At 44.7% G+C, this 21,515-nt stretch overlaps 1 protein-coding gene and 2 long non-coding RNA genes across 3 annotated transcripts; 2 read left to right on the forward strand and 1 right to left on the reverse strand.

Annotated features, from left to right (window-relative positions):
• Positions 1 to 1,624: 1,624 nt before the first annotated feature.
• On the forward strand, positions 1,625 to 2,265 carry tmem275a (transmembrane protein 275a). Its single transcript, XM_056421599.1, has one exon. The coding sequence runs from the start codon at positions 1,651 to 1,653 to the stop codon at positions 2,263 to 2,265; it is 615 nt and encodes a 204-aa protein (XP_056277574.1). The 5' UTR covers positions 1,625 to 1,650.
• A 1,055-nt stretch (positions 2,266 to 3,320) lies between these two features.
• On the reverse strand, positions 3,321 to 10,545 carry LOC130198104 (uncharacterized). Its single transcript, XR_008832567.1, has 2 exons — positions 10,233 to 10,545; positions 3,321 to 3,518 (listed from the first exon to the last, which is right to left on the reverse strand). It is a non-coding gene; the product is annotated as an uncharacterized LOC130198104 (long non-coding RNA).
• Positions 10,546 to 18,847: 8,302 nt separating this feature from the next.
• LOC130198323 (uncharacterized) lies at positions 18,848 to 21,144 on the forward strand. Its single transcript, XR_008832619.1, has 2 exons — positions 18,848 to 18,934; positions 20,094 to 21,144. It is a non-coding gene; the product is annotated as an uncharacterized LOC130198323 (long non-coding RNA).
• Positions 21,145 to 21,515: the final 371 nt, after the last annotated feature.

Genomic DNA, 21,515 nt, shown 5'->3' on the forward strand with positions numbered 1-21,515 from the left:
TTATAGACAAATCAGCAACAAGTAAGTAAAGGGGAGCTATAGTGACACAGGCAAGATGCGACAGCCTTCATGTAGCTCACGATCCCCTCCACGCGCACACGCACACGCACACATATACACACACAGCGCACGCCAGGTTGAGCACTCAAGGATGGATGAGTGAGGAGGAGACAGCGGAGTCGCATCCAGATGTGCACAGAGGAGAGAAGGTGCTCTGAGCGGCGGATCAGATAAATGCAATAATGATATGACGACACACCCACCACCCGAGCGACGCCTCGCGTACATATTGCCGCCCCCCCCCCCCGTTCCCGTTGCAGGATGACCTCGCCGATGCTACGTGCGTCTCGGTCCACATCAGGAGCGGCGCGTGGTGTTGCGTCTGATGTGTGCCAACTCCGAAGAAATTGCATCTCACTCATCTAGGAGATCTTTCCCTCCTCCTCCTCCTCCTCCTCGTGGCGTGTAGCCCTCGGCGTCTGTGTGTCCGTGCATGGCCACTGATTGAATGGCTGTCATGACTTGTGCCCTCAGCACCGGGAAGCCGCGGAGGGATGAACACCCCTCGTTTGGTGTTGATGCGCGCTTTCATCCTCTCGGTAATTTCACCCGGTAATTAGACCGGGAATGTCGGTGAAACCCTGCTGATTAAACAATGGAGAGACCTGCACTACATCGACATTCAGGGTAAGGTGATTTCTATTTTTTACCGGTTCATTTCACAGGAATGTAACACAGTCAGCCAAGCGAACCTTTCTCATAATCCAACGCACTGTTCGTGAGGCGTTCATGGTCCTAGTTTGACACATTTACAACAAATAATACCTTTTTTCCCCACACCCCTTTTTACATACACTGTATATGCTCCTGAATGGATGCTGGAATGAAAGAGCTGATTAGATTACTACTAAATACTGAAACACAGTGGCCTCGCTGGCACAAATGCAGCCATTGCACACCTTTTACTGCACTTGCCAGATCAAATGAGTAAATATTATGAACAAACATGTTCAATTATTAAGAGACATGTATGCCTTTTATTATGTGTTATATGCGAGTCCCAGCATGCATCTCATTGATACGGTGTGATAATGCAACAGTAGATTCCCCATTAATGGTCTCACCAATGCATGTTTTTTTTGTGTTTACCTGCGACACAATGTGCTCTGCACTTGTCGTGTGTGTAGTTTTATGGGAATTAAGCAAAACAATAAAATTAAAGAAAAACATAGTCCAGTTGATTTAAATGTGCAGCAGGTGAAGCAGCCCTGCATGTGACACAGGCTTCTGACCAAAGAGCCAACTTTAACACTCAGCTTTCAGGTTATCAGATTGTTATCATGATGATGTGTAATTTATCGGAGTAGCAGGACAGAGTGTTGCATGTTCAGAGCTCATTACACAGCGTCTGTCGGGGAATACACTCCGCTAAAAATATGCCCACAGTGATCATAAGAGCAAGCGTATGCAGAGTTGTTTCACTATATAAAAATACCCTCACAGCTGTCATGTGTTGCCATTTCCATTTCCAGACCAAGATGTTCCCTGGCTGTGAATTTATGTAAGCATTTGCATGGGGAAGAGTCTGGACTGAAACGCGGGGAGATTTGATAACACAGTGGAAGAGTGAGAGAGCTCGGAGGAGAAGACATGGTCATCACTGATGGAAACACCGGCACACCTGTACCTAAAAAAGAGAAGCCGGCGAGGAGGAAGTCCCGCCCTCATGGCCTGCCCTCTCCGGCGCTCTGTTGTGCCTGCGGCCTGTGCATCATGCTGGCCGGACTCAACATCACCCTCGTTGGAGCGTTCGCCTTCAGCACGCTGGTGCCTTCGGCCAATCCCCCGATCATCATCGGACCTATCCTGCTGCTGGTGGCCTTCTCCTTTTTCGGGGCCTGTTGCGTGTGCAGCCGCCTCCCGCCTCCCAACAGCTCGCGTAGGTCCAAGGTGGGCGGCAGGGGCGCGGGGCTGATGGGACACGGCGGGCTGGCCGGCGGGGCGGCGTTTGAAATAGAGGTCAGCGAGCACACGCTGCAGGACACTACGGCCGTGCAGCTCAGCCCCACGTCGTCTCCTGGCTCATCCCGGGCCTCCAGCCCAGACAAGGAGGCTCCTGACGCGGCCCTACCAGGGCCCTGCGAGCTCTTCACCATGGAGACCAATGGCCCTCCTTCTGTTTCCGCCACCGCAGTCTACTCGGCGTCCACAGCAGCCGGAGGCGAGGTGAGGCTCAACCTGCCACGTGAAGAAGTGGTCGCCTAGCAGGGCAGAAACTCTCGCCACGTGTAAATATCCTTCTGGGCCGAGGGCTTGCTGGATGTGGTCGTGTCCTCTGGTTTACGTCGTGCCAGATTTCTGGTTGTGTACAGAATGCTTTTGATTTTCTTGCTGTGCAGCCAATTGGTAATTAGCATGCAAAGCCAAGGAAACATCCAAATGTGTGTTGATCATAAGTTCTGGAATTCAAATCCCCACCTCCCTCATGCTGTTTTCATTTGTGTTTTTTAACCTGGGGCATTATGTAAAGTTCACAAACAACATGTATCTTTGTACTGCTCCTCACCCATCAGCAGAGGGCGGGAATGAATAATGTGGTTGTTGATTTATTCTGAAAACTTTCTAAGTCACATAGTTGTTTTCACGAGGATGAATACACACTTCTTTTCTCCTAATACATTTCAAGATACCGGTCCATATTGAACAGCGTGCCACAGTGTGTTTACACGTGAGCGTTTATGTTGTAGCGCAGCAACATCAACACATCAACGTGTTGTTTTCTGATTTCACGTTCATGTTTCATTGAAGGTGATCACTACTGACAGTCTTAAGGTTCATCATCACATTTACAGTCATTCATAAACAGTGCCATGCAGTTAAGGTCGCGATCCAAGCGGAGTATTTAGGGACATATACCTCACCGTAAAGCATACAGATGTGTCATGATGATGATGATGATGTCATGATGAATTTTAAATGTGGAAGAAGGAAAGGTTTACAAATGTGAGCGTGTGCATTTCACAGCGTTGAATTCTTATTTCTAATGTCTGATATGACAAACCTAGAAGTTAACCTCCACTGAACTTTGTTTACAGAGGCAAGCCAAGACGTCTGACATGGTTTAGATATTCAGATTGCATAAAACGTATTCCCCATCACTGTGATGTCATTGATGACATTCCCTGATTTCCTTTGAAAGGAAAGTTGCCTTAGACTGAACTATCAGGATCAAACTAACGAGGGCTGTAACAAAAGTGCACAGTAGCATTTATCTTCAGAAAGTTTTGGGTTTTTATTCCATATAATTAGGAAAGCCTCAACACGTTTATTTTATTTTATTTTTATTTTTCTGGGTATAGCACGTGCATGCAAACGGCTTCACTGTCCCATCCCTGCAGAAACGTACACGGACACAGTCCAGTGGTCCCCTGTCCGGTGTGGTCCTCCCTTATGTGTGACGCAGCGCCTCCAGGGACGGGGTTCCCGGTCGCAGCTGACGTGCTGAGCTTTAGTTGTGACTGTCAGAGAACATGTCGGTGTTATCGGTGTAACTCGTGTCGCACTTCTGGGGGAAATGTGTGGATAGAATATTTTTGTGAAGATTAGAATGTGTTTATTTTTCCCCCAAAGGTATTAGCTACGATCTAAATGCGACTCCATCAAGAGATGTACATAACAAAATTAATAAAAGGCTCTTTCATTAGAACATGAGGTTGCTTATAATGTAACGCGCGGCACAGACACGTGCTCCTGGTACTTTGTATTTTGTGTCATCATGAAGTGAAATTAATAAAAATGTCCATGTGGATTCGTCATAAGTGTCATATGTATAACATTTCACAGCCTTTTCGTTTCACGGGGGGTGGGGGGGTCATCTTTACAAGTATTATTTATTCCAAGAGGGAGCGTGTCACGTTTATTGAACAGCAACAAGACATCAGGCACAGTAGATCCCCCAGATGTGTCAGAAAGAAGGTGGAGAACAGCTGGAGACTTTCCGCTAGAGTTGATCCTTCCATGCCCGACCTCCTGAAACAAGGAACTCTTTCCGGTGTCACGTCTGGAGATGCAACTAACAGTTGTTTCTGTTATTTAACAAACTGACAATTATGCTCTTGAATAATGGATTTGTAATGATGGGTCCAAAAAAACCGTTAAAGAAAACCGAGGGAAGTTGCACATCCTCTTTTTCACACTTTTACGCCACACATAATCCAAAGCGGTCCATCTTTTGTTAATCTTCCTTCAATCAACTGATTCAATTCAATTCAATTCAGTTTATTTGTATAGCCCAATTTCACAAATAATTAATTTGTCAGTGCTTTACACAATCTGTACACAGACATCCCTGCCCAAAACCTCACAAACCAGGACCAAAACCCCTCCCAACCCTTCAAGGGAAGGAAAAAAAGGAAAGAAACCTGGAGAGAGGAGGAGAGGATTCTCCTAGATGGACAGATGAGGTGAATGGGTGTAATGTGATTTAGACAGATTTATTCAATGAATTATTTGAGAGATGATGATGACAGAGAGTAGTAGGTCCATAGTAGGCATATTCACGATCACCATCACAGATGGCTCCATCAGGGAGGTGGGGGGAGGAGGAGGAGGAGGCAGTACAGTGTCAGCGTAGTCATGATGAGACATGAGCAGGAATTTGGATCCATCAGGCAGATCAGATATGCCGTCGATGGGTGTCGATCCCATGATGAGGCGTAAAGTCAAGAAGAGTAGCCGGGGAGAGAGGGGAGAAAGCAGAGTTAGTAACGTGAGAAAAGGTGATCAAAGAAGGAGAAGGAAAGAGAGGAGATAGGTACTCAGTGCATCCCCCCCAGCAGCTATAAGCCTATAGCAGCATAAGGGGGGGGACAGGGCCTATAAAGATTCAAGCCTAACTAAGCTCTGTCAAAGAGGAAGTCTTGGTCTCTTCTCTCTCTGGTGACTGGTGACTGTGTGAGGACTGAAATTGGAAGCTGGTGAAACCCATAAAATCAAAGAAAGATAAGGGCTCTGGCTCCCTCCCATCTTTTAAGACTCTACTAGACTCTAAGAGTATTCCCTAGTGGGGTAGTCTAGGTCTAGAAGGGCATATGGATACAAGCAAGCTTTATCACCAGTTAAGAGCATCACCAATCAAGGCTATTGAGGTATTTTAAGAGTTTAGAAAGATTTTTTTGAGCAGCTAGTGCAGGTGACTAGTAGTGCAGTGATGTGATCTCTGATGAGTTTTTTGTAGCATTCTGGATCAACTGGCGGGAGATGGGATCAAGGGGAGGGGACTGGATTTTATAGAGGCAGAGTGCAATAAGGTTGCAGTAATCAAGTTCGAAGTATTCAGCGTCTTGACCTTTTTTTTCTCTTTCTTTTTGACAAGATGTGCAGAATTTTTGAATTTATTATTTGAATTAAAGATGATTGAGATTTGCTTTGCTTGGATAAGTAGGAGAGTTTAGCAAAGATAACGCCCAGATTCTCGTTAGTGGTGTTGGATGCGTCAGGGAGCCACCAACAGAATCTACATCATCAGATAATTCATCTGGGAGGTGTGATGGGCTCTTAAAACATAGGTTTTGTCTGGTTTTCCATGTTTTTAGTCATCAAGAAGTTGCAGGTTTTCCATGTTTTATGTTTGTAAGTTTTTGCTCTCCATTACTGTTTTGGTTTTAGTTATATCTATTTGCATTTATCTGCTTAATAAAGTTTGTAAATTTGCATCAAGAAATATATGTGTAAAGGAAGCATGTTGCTCAAAAGAAGCATGTAAAAGGTAGAAAAAAATTGGTTTGGCACAGGTAACGTTGTGGAACTCCGTCATACAAATACAAACTGAGACAAACTATGATAAAAATACAGTTTAGATGATCAAATGATATTGCAAAAACTGAAATAAATTAGTAACTGCCTTTGTCTGTGTGTCGATGCTCTGTAACAGGATGTCATAATCACATGTGGTGTCAGGGTCAAACTAGACCAAAGGAAGAGGTTAGAGGGACAGAGAGGAGTGCCGTCTGCTGGTCATTTAGTTTTTTATCTGCGGCCGTGGTATTTTGGTGTTCTTTCTAAAAAGATTGAAATTTCTCAATGGAAAATCTGGATCAAGAAAGTCGCGACAGAGGATTCAGGCAGAGATCGAGTTAGATCTTGGAGGATCTCTGGAGGAAGGAGGGCTTCTTCAGGAGAGGTTTAACCACCCCAGAGGCTTGTTCGGGCTTACCACCTGACAGGCAGTGAGAAGGAGTTAATATCTAATAGAGATCAGCCTGTTGTTTCAGGGTAAATCTCTGACTGGCTCGTCTGAAGAAGGGAATAAGAAAAGCTCCTCCTCTTTTAACACATCAGATCGGAGATGCCCTCGAGAAGGAGCTCACTATGAGCTCCATCTGGCTCCTCCACAAGTGTGCGCGTGTGTTTCAAGTGCTGACCACTAGATGGCGCCACCGGCCAAGTCTGTGAGTTTCAGCAAAGTTATATACAATGTGTCTGTCGTTTTATCATCGAGGAAGTAGATGTCAGTAGACCCTAACACACCTCTACTGCCTCTCCTGAGAACACATGTACAGTAGTAGATCATGCTGGAGTGCATGTGCTCACATCGTAAACAACATATTGAATATTGGTCCATACACTCATTACATATTGATTCTATTGTGTTGGGAGGGCGAGATAAACCTGAAAAAAGGCGCCAGTGGTCCCCTTGGGGAAGGGAATGGGAGTTGGCTGTGCTTTGCAATCTCAGTTTATTGCACTAATGACACCTGTGTGTAAAGATAGTAGGATTTTGAGGATGTACGATGCTCCTAAAGCTCCTAAAGCTCCTCCTTTCTTTTGATACCCGAAAGGCTCCTAAACTACTGAGTTTTGATTGGGAGGAGAAAAAAAGATGAAAGGCTTCAGGGATTTAGACGTGTTGATTCATAAGGGGATGTTTTGTCGATATATAAAAATGCAGGTGACTTTGGTTTTATAAGAGGTATAAAAACCACAGGATAGTGAGTGCTCCTAATGAAGCTGATGCTGTAAGTGAAACTGTCTCATGGCTGAGCCCAAACCTGGAGGCTCCCATACAACAGCTGCACACCGAGCTTTTCTTTTCCCAGTCATTAAGCCTGCACCAGAACCGTTTCACAGCATTCGATCCCCCTCTCTCCAGGTTCATGTTGCGTTACAACTGTGAAACATGCTTCCTGCCTCTTCCGCCTGTTGGCCTTCACCGAAGAGGCTCATAAAACATATTAAATGTTTAGCCAGCTGGAAATTGCTAGATTTATGGCCTTCTGGAGGTGCACTGGTTCATAGCAAAGATGCACCCTGAGGAGAATAGTCCCATATTTATGCTCTTGGTGTGCAAAGGTCAGGGAGACAGGTCATGGTGTACCGCAGCAGTTAAGCTTACCTGTCACAAAAAGGGGGAACAAATGGAAGTCACCGTTTGCCCTTTGAACCCACCCTTGTGTCCTCAGACTTCTTTTATCAGCACTTTAAATGGAAAAAAGCTCTGATTTCCTACAAAAAGCACACGCCAGATTCTGTGAAACTGTCAAAATACAACTTTCTCTTGGCCTTCCCACCCTTTTTTGTATTGGCCAATTAGTGGTTTTACAGGTTCCCAGTGGGAATGCAGACAGTTGCTAAAATGAAGTTATAGTTCTTTTGTGATAGCTTGTTTGGCGTGAGTGTCTTATACCAAATTTATGGGAAATAATAAACATTTTCAGCAGATGCTCGTTTATCACAGCATCCAGTGAATCATGTGACTGCAAAATGTTAGCGCTACAATAACAGAGTTGTTTGACTTGGAGAGAATGTAAGAGAAAAACAGGTTACTGAACTGGTGTGAATCTTTGTGTTTCAACTGAAATGAATGCGGCAATTGCTTGTCCGCACGCCTTGTTGATTTCAGATATAAACTGAGTTTCACCAGGTCGACAAGGAGGTTAGCGATTCATTATGTCAGAATAAAAGCATTGTCCTTATTTGGTGCATGAAGAATTGATATTGATTCTGTTGGTATTGACTGAGTGTCCACCTTTGGTTGTTGCTCCATGTCCCTCGTGACTACAACAACCTATTTCAGGCCCTCCCTGCAACCAACTGTTGACCCGAGATTGGTGACCGAGATTTGGTCAGAAAAACCCATCAAACTTGATTCTCTCTTCGGCGCCCCATGTGCCATGCGGGCGGCGGGCCTCCGGATGGTCTCTCCGACAGGACCAGTTTGAGGGCGACACGGAGAAGAAAGCTCCTCACAGCAGATTTTGATTGAAACCAACGAGAGGCCTGATACTAATGCGGCGGTGATCTGCATGCCAATGGCCGCCGACAATGGGCCCCTGGCCATTCTCAACTCCTCCATTCACCCGCAGTAAATGGCAGTTCATTCAAGTGGCCGGGCTGTTGCATAACCGCGCTTTTTCACAAGTCTATAAGGAGTCGTGCACAGTAGCGCGAGGCGAGAGGATCCCGAGTACGGCTCCGGGGTGATATCAAAGCACGGGGAAACGTTGCATGTGTGGCGGCCTAATCAATCCCTCTTCGCCTGAACCCAGCCGGTAACGAGGCCGATCGATGTGGCTTTCGGCCGCTTCACTGACAGTCAAGCAGGTTCCCCCTTCATCAAGACTTTGACCTGTCCTGTGAATGTTGTCCTCTTACGCGCGGCCCGCTGTTTAACCAAGCAAATTGATAGACGGACTGAAAATAGACGGCGGGTGTGCCAATATTTAAAGTTGACTCCTGGATAAATATTCACCCGGTGAGCCCAACATCACTGCTGCACCATGGTTTCTCGGTGGGAAGCCATGCAAGTCAGATTGCATGTGCAGCACATTAAATGGATAATGTTATAATAAGACGAAATGCAGGGCTCTCAAGTTTTGAAGACAGGCAAGAGTAACATTCCCATCATTTTTTTTCTGATTGGCTATTGTGTAGCCCATTTCTTTTTTTGATTGGCTGATAAGTGGCTCCTCGCAGCAGAACTCCAGGGGAGCGCTTGATTCCTCCACGGTGAGGGCAGCGCGGCCAGCTCATGTTTGCGCGCCGCGGCACATTAAAACATTAAATAGCCGAGAGTTTTTTTCAGCGTGAGAAATACGATGTGTGGCGGGAGTGCGTGACTTAAGACCGAAATGCGTGACAGTCACTCTCAATGCGTGACACTTGAGAGCCCTATGAAATGAGTCTCCACTGAACGCTGGGATGTCCGATTTGGTAAACAACATGTGGTACCAGGGGATTCCAGCAGAGGTCCCTATTTCTCAAAGGAATACATGGGAAACATGAATAACACAGACTGCTTCAGACCGGTTCATGTGCTCCACATATAAAACTAGAATGGGCACTCGGTAGAGCACATACCTTCGCATATCACAAGATTGGGCATTGAATTATGAAAATGTTGGCATTAGTTGCATGCCAATTGGATAAAAATTGACCGTGCTATGGTAAAAAGAGGATTTTGACCTATCCATGACCTTGACCTTTGACCTGATTGATCCCAAAATCTAATCAAATGGTCCCCGGATAATAACCAATCATCCCACCAAATTTCATGCGATTCAAGAAGATGTTGACCTTTCCATGACCTTCACCTTGAACTTTGACCCGATCGATCCCAAAATCTAATCAAATGGTCCCCGGATAATAACCAATCATCCCACCAAATTTCATGCGATTCGGTTTAAAACTTTTTTTGTTATGCGAATAATACGCATACAAATAAATAAATAAATACACGGCGATCAAAACATAACCTTCCGCATTTTGAATGCGAAGGTAATGACAGGTTGTCACATTCAACATTGGACTCAGCGGTCAGCTCTTTCTTTGTTTTACTGTACCACGGTGGTGTCGGCCAGTGAAGCACCTCTGACTGTCTCATAAAGGGAACTCCCGTGAGGTTTTGCAGTAAAGGCAATCTTCTGTCGTTACGGTGGGCCTTTGTCCCCGCTTACGTGTCCTCGTGTGGTTCTGTAATGCTTTGATAACAGTCTGCCATGTGGGTCATCTCACTGGAGGAAGGTTGACAGGTAGTTGAGTTCACCACTTAAATATATATTGCATGGAATGATAATGATATGACCAGTAAGAGGAGACGGCGGAGGAATGACCCTTGATTAAATGAAAGGCCTCGGGATGCCTGTGAGGCATGTGTTGCGTATCAGGTATTCGCCAAGTTGCCGTTAAATAAATGATGGCAGGCTGATCTTTGGTGCACGTGACAGAATACCTACCTCGCTACAAAGGCCACCAAAGATGAACGAAAAATGCCTGATTTAGTGGTCTGCTGGTGGACACCGGCCACCGGTGGAAGAGAGGAAGCCCTCCCTGCTGGTCCCACAGGCCCGTTTCACAGCAGAGGACTCGGTTTGCCATGGCAGCGGCTATCGGCACACACGGCACTGCGGGGGTGGCCGGTCAGTGTCAGCACTCATTACCATCCGCCGCCTTCGTGGACGTCTCTTCCAGGAGTCCTTTAGAAATAAATAAAAGAGAGATGCTTTGCACTTTAATGACTTTCCCACAGTGGCTCTCCAAAACAACAGCTCCCCCCCCCTTAAATTGCTTCGACCCTGGCGGGGACTGGAGGAGAGAGTCCCCACCGATCAACAGAAGAGAGGACATACTGAGTCCACTGTCTGACCACTCGGCAAGGCCAGCAAACAAGGGGAGGGGGGAGGGGGGGATAATCAGGTCTTTATGTGGCGCAGGGCCTCCAGGGGACAGCCTTGGTATTGTCCCCACGGCCCCCTCTCTTATCCCGGTTTGATTGTTCCTCTGAATCCAACTCATGGTCACGTTGCAAAACCCCCACAAACCCCAACCCGGGGTCTGTGCACCTACTTGCACCAGCACACCCTGACCCGTCGTCCAGTGGACGGCCCGTTGTAAAGCAAACAAAGAGACTTTTTCCAGGTACTTTTTTTTTTTATATTTAGCAATCTTAGAAAAGTAAATATCCAAAGCTGGGATTTAGGTGGCTGGCAATGACCACATGGCCACTGTGTCCTTCCACAACAACATGTGTAAAGGACGCTCTGTTTGGTTGCTGTCTGTTGACAGAGGAGCAAATGGAGCGATACCAAAGTGAGACACTTGACACACAAACAATCCACAGGCCACATGGTTAATGTGGGTTTCAAAGCCAGTTACATAACCAGTAAGATGTATCACGTGGAATTGATTTCCTTCCTCCAGCTTTAATCTGAATCATTTATTAAAATAGATTCCCACGTTGCTGCCTAAATAGATATTTTTAAATGAGAAAACATGTTGAGCCCGTGGACAGTATTTGTGCTGATCTTGATTCGAATGTTTTCTCATTATCAGGTTATCAGTTCATCATTGATTCATTTATCAGTGTATAAAAGCATTCTGCACATCAGATGCAAGCCAGCGGTCTGGAGCAAAGCAGGCAAAGCTTTAATGAACTTATAATATTACTCCTTATATTTCTTTGAGACGTCTCAAACCAGGAGCGCGATGACTTCTTCACGAGTCAGCAAATCCTCGCTATTGTCATCGACGCCGTGTGTGGTCGTAACTGACCCGACGTTTAAGGTTGTATCGGTAGACAACACTAATTTTAGCCGTGACTTGAAGTATATAATAATTCAGTCTTTCAGTCTTGAAGTGTTCTTTCAGCGAGGAGTCAGCAAACAAGCGTCGTTAAAGAGGATTACAGCCGGCGATGTGTAATAAAACATAATCCCTGCTGTTACTGTAAATCCTCCCGGAGCCTTCTGTGTGCGTATCACAACCAATCATGAGGCCGTGTGTGCTTAGCACGTCTCACCTCTCCTTTAAAACACAGGTGTCATGAAATGTGACGACTCACAGCTGAGATGGAGCTTTATTTCTGCTGCCGCTGCAGTAAATGGGGAATTTAATCTTGTGATGTTCTTCTGTTATCTAAAAACCTGTGTAATGGCCAGGTGACATGACATCGTCCTTTCACCCAATGCGGCTCCCCCCCCCTGATGAAGAAGAGAAAGGACTGACTGGCAGTTTGATGAATGAACGACCTACACACTAGTTTTATTTCATTTATTTTGTTATAGTTTTTCCTTAGTTTCAGTTTATTGGATGTATACTGCACCAGTTGAGTTAAGGTGGGGTCGAAGAGGGGAAGGGCCCTTTCTGTTTCTTCGTGGCTGGAGCCGTGACATGCAGTAAATGCAACGCTCCCCAGAGGACGAGGAGCATCGACCTCTATGATCTCCTTCGCGTTCCCGTAGAGCCGCCGTGATGTTGACGTTTGTGGTTTTTGGGTGAAATGTCTCAACAATGGACGGATGGCGATGACACGTGTCACAGCCCCTCAGGTCCCCACCGTAGAGCGCCGCCGAGGCTCCGTAGAACCGCACCGAGCCGCTCGAGCATGACGTTAACGATGGCTGACTCACTGTTATTCTCACTGGCGCACGGAGAACCGAACAACAGAGACTAAAAGACTAAATGACCTTGAGAGAGTTGAAAAGTTAATCTCCAAGAAACTCGAGGCACTGGCCCGACCCTGATTGTAATGTTGAAGTTCAAGTTCAGGTTCTGAGCAGGCGTTCCCCACCTGATGCTGAATAAAACTCAACTCCTCTCTTCTGGATCCGATTACATTTATTCACCTGTTGTCGTCTTTGGTTGAATAAAGACTGAGAGAAAAAAAGAAAGAAAGAATTGCATGAAACTGGAAACCAGACATTAAGACGTGTAACTGAGATGGAAAATGAAAATATGTGAAAGTCACACGGTGCTTTTAAAAAGACTATTGTTATAACACCTGGTCACTCAGAGGACACACTCAGATTATGTTTTCATTTTTTTAGATTTGGTCTCTGCTGAATAAGACACATAATTACATAATCTGAGTCAATGACCATGTCCTGTATGTTGGAAAGTATATTGACCAAATGCAAATATAACTTTACAGCTGCTCCACAAGGCTGCAGGGTTACAGGTTCACAGTGGGAATAAAAAGAGTGACGCGAGGATGCAGCTGTTTCCTGGACTCAGCCTGACTCATGGCTTTCACACAGCTGACTCATGAATAACAAAGTCACCTCCTTTGCACACACACACTGCTTACTCAGTCTGACGCTGTGGAGACACGGTGCTTCTTTCCCTCCTTTGCATGTTTGTAGAGTCATTATTGTGCAACCTGAGTCTCAAAAGCAACTTTGAGTCTTCACAAACAGAAAGGAAGAGATGTTCTAATTGTATAAGCGACTTTGTGGTCCAGTAGACGAGCGAAGGTGATATGAGATAGTTATAGAGAGAGGGGAAAAAGATAAATAGATGTATCGTGAAGTATTTTTTAAATGTTATTTTAATTTTTTAAAATATACTTTATTAGAGAATGTGCACAATATAGCGACAGGGATCAGCGAACAAGTATTATTTTTATTTTTTGTGTGTGTCGATCTGTTTGCAGTAGTACTGCATAAAGTGACAGGAAGGTAGAGCAAACTGACAACGTAAAGTGAAAAATGAGAAGAAACACAACTAATAAATAAAAAATAAAAGTATTGAAGTATTTTAACTCAAACCAATTGTCAATAACTGTGCTAATTATTAATTCTATGTCACCACTGTGTAAAGGAAATGTGCCTTTCAACAGGAGAAGTTTCATAATGTAGAAGAGGAGCAGATTGTAATCCTCAGCTTGTGGAACCTGCTTCACATACGTCATCATTATAATAAATCCCTCTGTTTCAGTTCCTCACATGTTGTTTTTTATTTATTTAGTCTAGCAGGAAGCTTGTTTGCAATATTTCAACTTTAAAAAAAATAATTGTAGATGTTTCTACTTTTTTATGTGCAAATTGAAAAAAACACATAAAAAGGAGATGGATGGAAACTCTATGCCAATATTTTTTGCATTTTTTTTGCATTTGGAGAACACCTCAGCTGGCAGGTGACAGTTTTGTATCACGTTGTCATTTAGTTCAGAGGACTTCTCTCCCAGCTCTGTGAGATGCCGGGTAGCTGTGTCCCGTGTGATCGGCAGAAGGCACGCCGTGTGACCCGGCCGGCAGGACGGTGAGATCGGCGTAATCAAGAGGCCATGAAGGGACACTGGCTTCACTCAACCAGGCGATGAATGACTCCTGTCATTTCATCTTCAGATGTGCGTCTCCTCTGGACACTGAGACAACATCAGAGGGGAAACAGCTTGACGACACATACACACGTTTGATTTTGTATAATGCATGGAGAAGACGTCTCTGATACCAGAGCTCTGTCCTTGTTTTCTGGAACATGGCCATGGAGGAGGAGGCGTGTGCAGCAAGGTCGAAGAAGAATGTGTTGCTCGGTGCACTAAGCCTCCACCAGCTTTCTGCACACGCGTGTCAGGTACCTGTCCATACAATAAAGCTGACATTTTAAACTGGCGTTGGAATGTTCATGCAGGTCTGTTTCCTCCTTAAACCAGGATGTACTAACACACAATGTTCCAGTCATACGCGGCGCCTGCGCTCCAGCTGGTTCAGTCTGCCGGTGCAGAGAGTACATTCAAAGAGGCTTATGGCCGCCCGCTCCTATAATGAGGCTTTGCACACGCCGGGCCCCCCCGTGGAGAACAATGACCCAGCTGTGTGTGGCCCTTCTCTCTTTGGCGAGGTGGAACATATGGGAAGCTCTGTTCGCAGGTCAGTGGGAATGCGGCGGGTCCTCAGCCGCTCGTCTGTACGATTCTGCGGTGATGTTTACTGCATCGGGAGCACAGCGTGCTCAGGTGTTCCCCAGGACCGCTCATAACGGCTCGGGACGTAATGAAGTAGAAGCGGCCTCAGGTCTTCTCACTCGGCTGCACGTTGCTGCGTATGCAGAGGGATTACGTTTCAGTTTTTGAAGATCACAAGGCCGGTTTTGCCGGAGTGGGCGGTCTCCAATGTTTGAAGTTTGAAAGAGGCTTTAGCCACTCGCCAAATAATGGAGCCATTGAGATCCGACGGGGCTGAACTCACGATGAATAAACAAGCCCCGCTTACATAAACAGCGAGCATGAAGGCCAACTCTAATTAACATACAACCACAAACAACGGGCCTCCGAGTTGAACTTCATGGTGTCAGAATGGGTTTGGACTTTGTTTTATGATGGGTTTGGACATTTTGTGACATAACCCGGCTTTTAAAAAAGCTGCACACTTTTTCTCTCTGCAAGGAAGTGTGCATGCGCTTCACCTTGTGCTGAAACCCAATAATAGGATTTCAAAGTATTGATCATTTCTAGGGATTTTATGCACACATGTACCTCTGAGCGCTGTTGTACAGTACAACGACCCTGAGGTCGATATTCATCTTAACCCTGGGGTCCCAGCAGCCGTGGTCATTCCTCCTGCAGGTAATGCTCAGTTCAAAAGTCCAAGAGCAAAGTTTTCCTTGAGGTTTACGGCTATCGCCACTTTCTCATGTTAACCCCGACCTCGTTGACCCCGTGACGAGTTACAGGGACAAAGGTTGCCCCTGAAATAGACTAAAACTAGTGCTGTGTGGTTTCACACAGAAATGTAACCCATTTTTTAAAATGTAAATGAAATAAACATGTGGGAAGAATTATCTGATGAATTGACAAATGTGTGGATTGCTGCCAATCATTTCGTGATCATCCAGTTCAAAGTCATCCTCTTGGGTGTTTAGCATCATGTTAGAGACTAACTGTGAGTTAAAAACACATTTAGAACTTAAAGGAACTAAATATATTATTCATGGACTATTTTCTGACACAAACGACTCATTGATTAACGGAGACTATCGAATGGAGTTTAATCCCTAAATGCAATAATTTACTATATGATTTATGGACCAATAGTCAAATGAATAGTAGCTTCTAAGTGGGGCTGCAAATAATATAATATTATTATTTATCAGTCTGTTGATTTTTCTTTTTTTCTTTATTAAAACATTGGGGAAAATGTCAACCACAAGTTGTAACTATTCATGTTGAAGTCTTCTGTCTTTTACAAAATACAAAATTAAAAATCATCAATCAAAAGTAAACCCAGGCTCATAAATATAACCGTGTCCCTTAATAATATTCTTTATTCTGTGAAAACACCTTTTCAATGTGTTGGACAGGAAAAACATTTGTGAGAAGTTGTCAAACTCCTAAACCCAGGTGTCAGAGAATCTCTGTGAACTTGGACCTGGTCGTGGCTCCAGCTCAAGAGGTTTTCTCTCACCGCTCTGCAAACATAAAGAGGCCATTTGTTGCCTTTGTGTTGGAGTTTTAATTAAGACGACTCAGCTAAATGTCTCTGTCGGTGTGTGTGCGTGCACCGCACTGTATATATCGTGGAACGTGGAATAATAGTTCCTTCAGTCTGGACCCCAGAGAGGAATAATCAGAGGCCTCTAGCCCGACTCGGTTCTGGTCGGGTCAGGTGATGTTACACCAACAGGCTGCTGTGTGCCAGCCGAATGAACTGGGTCCATGCGGAGGGACAATCCCTGTTCTATCCCGCTGTCCCTCTCCACAGCTCCGGTGCCACAATGTGCCGCTGTCCAAAGATACGGTTCCCACGCTGCCGAGGCCAACCTGGGACACGCTGCGTGTGGAGCTGTAAGAGAGCACCGGTGTGTGCTCACCTGAGTGTGTGTTCGGCAGCCTTTAAGATACAAAGGGGGGGAAATAAAACAATAACACCTTTAAAAAAAATGCTACCATGAGAGTTCAAATGACTGGAGAAGCTTTGAGGGAAAGAAAGGAAGGACCCGTCTGGAGGCTATTGTGAAAACCCAAAACGACAAAGAAGATGTGAAAATGCTGCAGAGGAAGTTGACCCAGACAAGAAAGAGAGGAAAAGGAAATCTGGGTCACTGTGTGTGGTTTTCCAGACATATACGCTTTAAAACTTTTTGGCTGTCTTGAACATAAATAATTTCCCTTTCGGCAACTTTATTTTGGGAGGTTTTGTAAAGCCTGTCAGGCTGACTCCGGCCGTCTCTCAGATCGAACATGAACAGACTTCAATTAAAAAAACGTCGCATGGCATTTGATTAAATGTTCAGTTCCCATCTGAGGTTCATCTTCACCAGGCCGCTGCGTATATCTGGTGTCTTCATGGCAACGCTGAATATCACTGATCGACAATATAGATTAAATATGTAACCATGATATCCACATAAGTTAAACGTTATGCTTTTATCTTGCATGAGATATCGTTGGATATATTTTGCAGTCAATACCAGTAATAATCAGGAGCAATGCTGCCTTCAGCCCCCCCCCCCCCCCCTTCTGCTAAATCCCTGCTCCTCTGGCCACTGGAGGGCAATCCCTAGCTTCAGAGTCCACACTGCTTCCACTGGTTATGACTCTGAAGATTTCCAATGGTGCACCTTAGAAGATAAAGTTGAGCAGGTGGATCAGTTTGAGTACTAGAGGTGTTTGCTTAACTAAATTAAGTTAATGATGTCTCAGAATGTCTGTTAGAATGATTAGAAAATGCAAATCAAAAAAACGTGAAAGGATTTCCGACCCTGCAGCCAGACAGCCGAGTATTTGCTCAGTCGCCATGAGCGCTGAGCTTCTGCACCGCTCTGCAAAGCTCTGGAAGAGTCTAGAAAGGAGAGGAGCTCACCTCCATGGAGTCTGAGTGTGCCAACAGCAGCCGAGGGTTTGGCCCTCCCGTCTGGCAACGCTCCAATATTGACATGAGCTTGCTGCACATTTGTTTGGCCGGTTGGTGAGATGAACAAACTCCAGTGAGGGCAATGTAGCCCCAAAACATTTGGTAAATAAAGGCTGTTGTAGAGTTTATATAATATGGACTTTCATTCTGTGCACTGCAGTGTAAGTAACAACTAAATAAATAAACTCACAACATTGTTGAACGCAATACTTTAGTAACTGCCGGTGGAGAACGTGAGCCTGTGGTTTACTGTCATGGACCAACTTTATTTCACTGTAACTATAAGATTAAAGAGTAAACTTTTAGTTTTTTAAACTTCTACAGGTGTTTGTTCAAGGTTTGTTTTTTACGTGCTTTTACACTGTCCACTGCTATGCTCAGTTTATTTCCAGCTTTTTTTGGGGGCCAAATTATGTCCGAATACACAAGTTCAGCTTCAGTCTTGTGCAACCATATTCAACTTGTGAGAGGACGAGGACACGCGATGTTTGATTGAGACGAGCGTCAAGAAATCCAACTTAAACAACCCCAAAAATTCTGGATTGTATCCAAACTATAATTCCTGTTTCCTAAATGACCATTACGTTGCTTCCATTGTCGTCTCATCTCATACAAATACTCCTGCGTGTACGTCCCCTTCAGTTTATTTCACGGCAGGGTCTGAAAAAAGAATGTAATCGATTAAAATTATTACCAAAAGATGAGTCTGTGTCTCTCAGTACGAGAGGTGTCCGTTCAGCGAATGTTGTGGAAAGTTTTTGAGATGCCCTGGTGACAGAACAACAAACCGACAGGTGCAACAACACAGCGGCCTCTAGGGGGGAGGGGGGGGGGGGTTTAGGATGTTTGGCAGCCGTGAGCCTCTGGCTCAAAGCTCTTGACTCAAAGTTCTTGGCCTCATGAAATATACACTCACAGCTCTGGACGTCAACGCGATGCGTCTTCCCTGGACCGCTGTGGGAATCGTCTTTTCACAATAAAAAAATCACTTAATGGTTTCAGACAACGAAAACATGTTAATGGTTGCATATATAACACAGATGTACTGATATGAATTCACTATCAGAAGGGTGGCGTTGCACGTCCCCGTCTCCTTGTTTGAGCTGGTAAAAGGCGAAAGATTATGACGCGTCTGTCCTCCTGTAATCTCAGTTATTTCACCTTGCGGCTGACACAGGTTGTCTTGCAGGGACAGCAGCTGCCCCACCGGCTTTTCACTGGGAACGATGACCGCTGTGATATGTGCTTTATTGACTTTCTAAAGTGGAACCCAGAGTCCGTGCAGCACATTCAGAGGAGCCTTCAAGGTGAGTGCTTCGCCCAGAGGCCCAGTGAGTGGAGTAGCCTGTGAGGATGACGAGGAGCTGGGAGGACGACCACAACAAGGAGGACACTGATGCTTACTAGACCTCGTGGGTCTGTGTGTCTCAGCAGCGCCAGGTGCCAGGTCACAAAACCCTAAAGGTGTGCAGTTGAGAGTTCAACATGGGAGAGGCCTGAGCGCAGGAAGTAGGGGATAGGAAGTAGGGGATAGGAAGTAGGAGATAGGAAGTAGGGGATAGGAAGTAGGGAAGGGTCCCACTGGCTTTACAAACAGTTCTATCAGTGAAGTATACTCTATACTTCTTCTACTGTCGATTGCAGATTGATTTTCCATTAAGGGTAATTTACAACAGTTATGATAACAGTGACATCACATTGTCAAAACGTGACTTTAAAACCGCTCGTTCTTTCCACACACGCTTTGACACATTGCGCTCGACTTCAAAGCCGACTAGACGTGCGTCTGCTGCACCCTCACTGCTTCATGACCACACTGAACCCCCCCCCCCCCCCCCCAACTGCTTCAGTTCAGGCGGGCAGTAGTGCACAAGGAAAATAAAGAGTAAGATAAAGGATTTGCCGGGATTAGGACGTAGCAACAGACGACTGGCAGCAGGAAACTTCCCGTGGCACCGTCAGATACACGATCAGCTCTTAATCTGACGGGAGCTTAAGGGAACGTGAGGGGTTTGGGAGGGCACTGCTTTCGCGTAATCGTTTGTAGAGATCTGGGTTAGAGGGAGTCCTTGAGTGTTCGGCAACGGCTCATAAGTATGTATGATGTCACCAAGTAATTCCTCATTTTTTAAATGAGTGTGCTTGTCATGTAAAACAACTCTGTCTGTTACGTAACTTACAGAGGTGGCGTGAGTTAAGTGCACAAGTTAGGTGACATGAGTAAGGTGGAATAAATCTTTCACACAAACAAGGGTCTCCTGGGTGAAAGTCTTCTGACTCCCTCCAACCTCCTCCTTTGTCGCTCTTTACACAATTCAATTCAGTTTATTTTGTATAGCCCATTATCACAAATTACAATTTCTCCTCAGAGGGCTTTACAACCTGTACACATACGACATCCCTGACCTTTGACCTCACATCAGATCAGGAAAAACTCACAACAAATATTTCAAAAAACTTTCACAGGGAAAAAAAGGTGAAGAACCCTTCAGGAGAGCAACAGAGGAGGATCCCTCTCTAGGATGGACAGATGAATCGATGTCATGTGACCAGAAGGAATCATTACAGAGTAACAACACATCCAATCAGTATGACAGAGTGGATGAACAGTACAATGTCGCCTGACTTCCTCTGTGTCTGTCCTGCACGCTCAGTTATTCAAATGTTTTGTAATAATAATAATCTCATATGTAACAATAGTGAATGAGAACCGCCTAAAACCGGTTATACTGTTGGCGGTTATGCCGATATAATAGAGTATACTTATTTAAATTATTTAAATGGTTTAGTGTTGCAGGCCAGGGGAGAATAGTGGTTTAATCATTTGACCCCTAGCAGGGGAATTGGGTTCTAAATATGTTAACCTGCTTTTCTTTGGACCCTCTGTAGTTTACTTAGTGGTTGGATATAAGAGGTTTCAACAGTGATGTGTCTGTCTGTTGTATATTCAGCTGATATTCTGTGATCCACTTCCACTTCACTTGTCTTCTATTTCTATTGTGATGTTTTCTAAGAATAGCTTTGCTTCAGGAACTTGTTCCCGTATACAAATGTACACATTTAGATGCTATGTTTGATGTTTCTTCTGCCTCACATGGTGATTTCTTCTATTCTGCCTCAACTGTGGCTCACAGGATCGTTGACTCTTTCTGCACGTTTAAATTGTCAGTCTGGTTTAACCGTTGTAAAGCATTTTCTTTTGCAAACCGCTCATACAAAATCTATTAAAGAGGACTTTGTTTACTCCAACCTAAAAGCACGAAAGACAATTCAAATCAAAACTAAAGTCCTGATCAAATCAAGATGTTATGACAGGTTGCCACAAACTTTTGAGCAGCAGTGTAACATACAAATAAGAAAACAAATAAGACAGAAAAATAAAAATAAATCTTGATTTTTTTTAGTATAAGCTTAAAGCTACTATCAGTAATGCAAATTTTTTAGCAAGTATATTGGGCTTTATAGGGTGTTTGCATGCTTAAATGTATTAATAAGCAATAAACATGAACTACGCTGATGAGAACGTCATAACGTTACAAATATGTATACGCAACATTTTAATGACAATTCAGTATCTGAGACATTTCATCCTGGACCAACGTGGTGGACTGACAGACGGATTTACTCAACCTACACTGAGATTATTTTCTCAGATTTAAAGGGCCGGTGAGTCGGATTTACGGGATCTTTTGGCGGAAAGTACATATTAAGTACATACCGTATTAGTATAATCACCTGAAACTAAGAATGCTTGAGTTTTTGTTTGCTTGAATGAGCCCTCCATGTTGCACCGCCGTGTTTCTACAGTAGCCCGATATGGACAAACCAACACTGGCTCTAGAGAGAGACTTCCCCGTTGAAGTAGCTGCTTGGATTCACACACTTCAG

The sequence above is a fragment of the Pseudoliparis swirei genome, chromosome 8 (genome assembly GCF_029220125.1).
Source record: "Pseudoliparis swirei isolate HS2019 ecotype Mariana Trench chromosome 8, NWPU_hadal_v1, whole genome shotgun sequence".
In the NCBI taxonomy this organism is placed as follows: Eukaryota; Metazoa; Chordata; class Actinopteri; order Perciformes; family Liparidae; genus Pseudoliparis; species Pseudoliparis swirei.

Bases quoted from the DNA above. Each gene is read 5' to 3' on its own strand.
- tmem275a (XM_056421599.1), top strand. From the start codon at position 1,651: ATGGTCATCACTGATGGAAACACCGGCACACCTGTACCTAAAAAAGAG.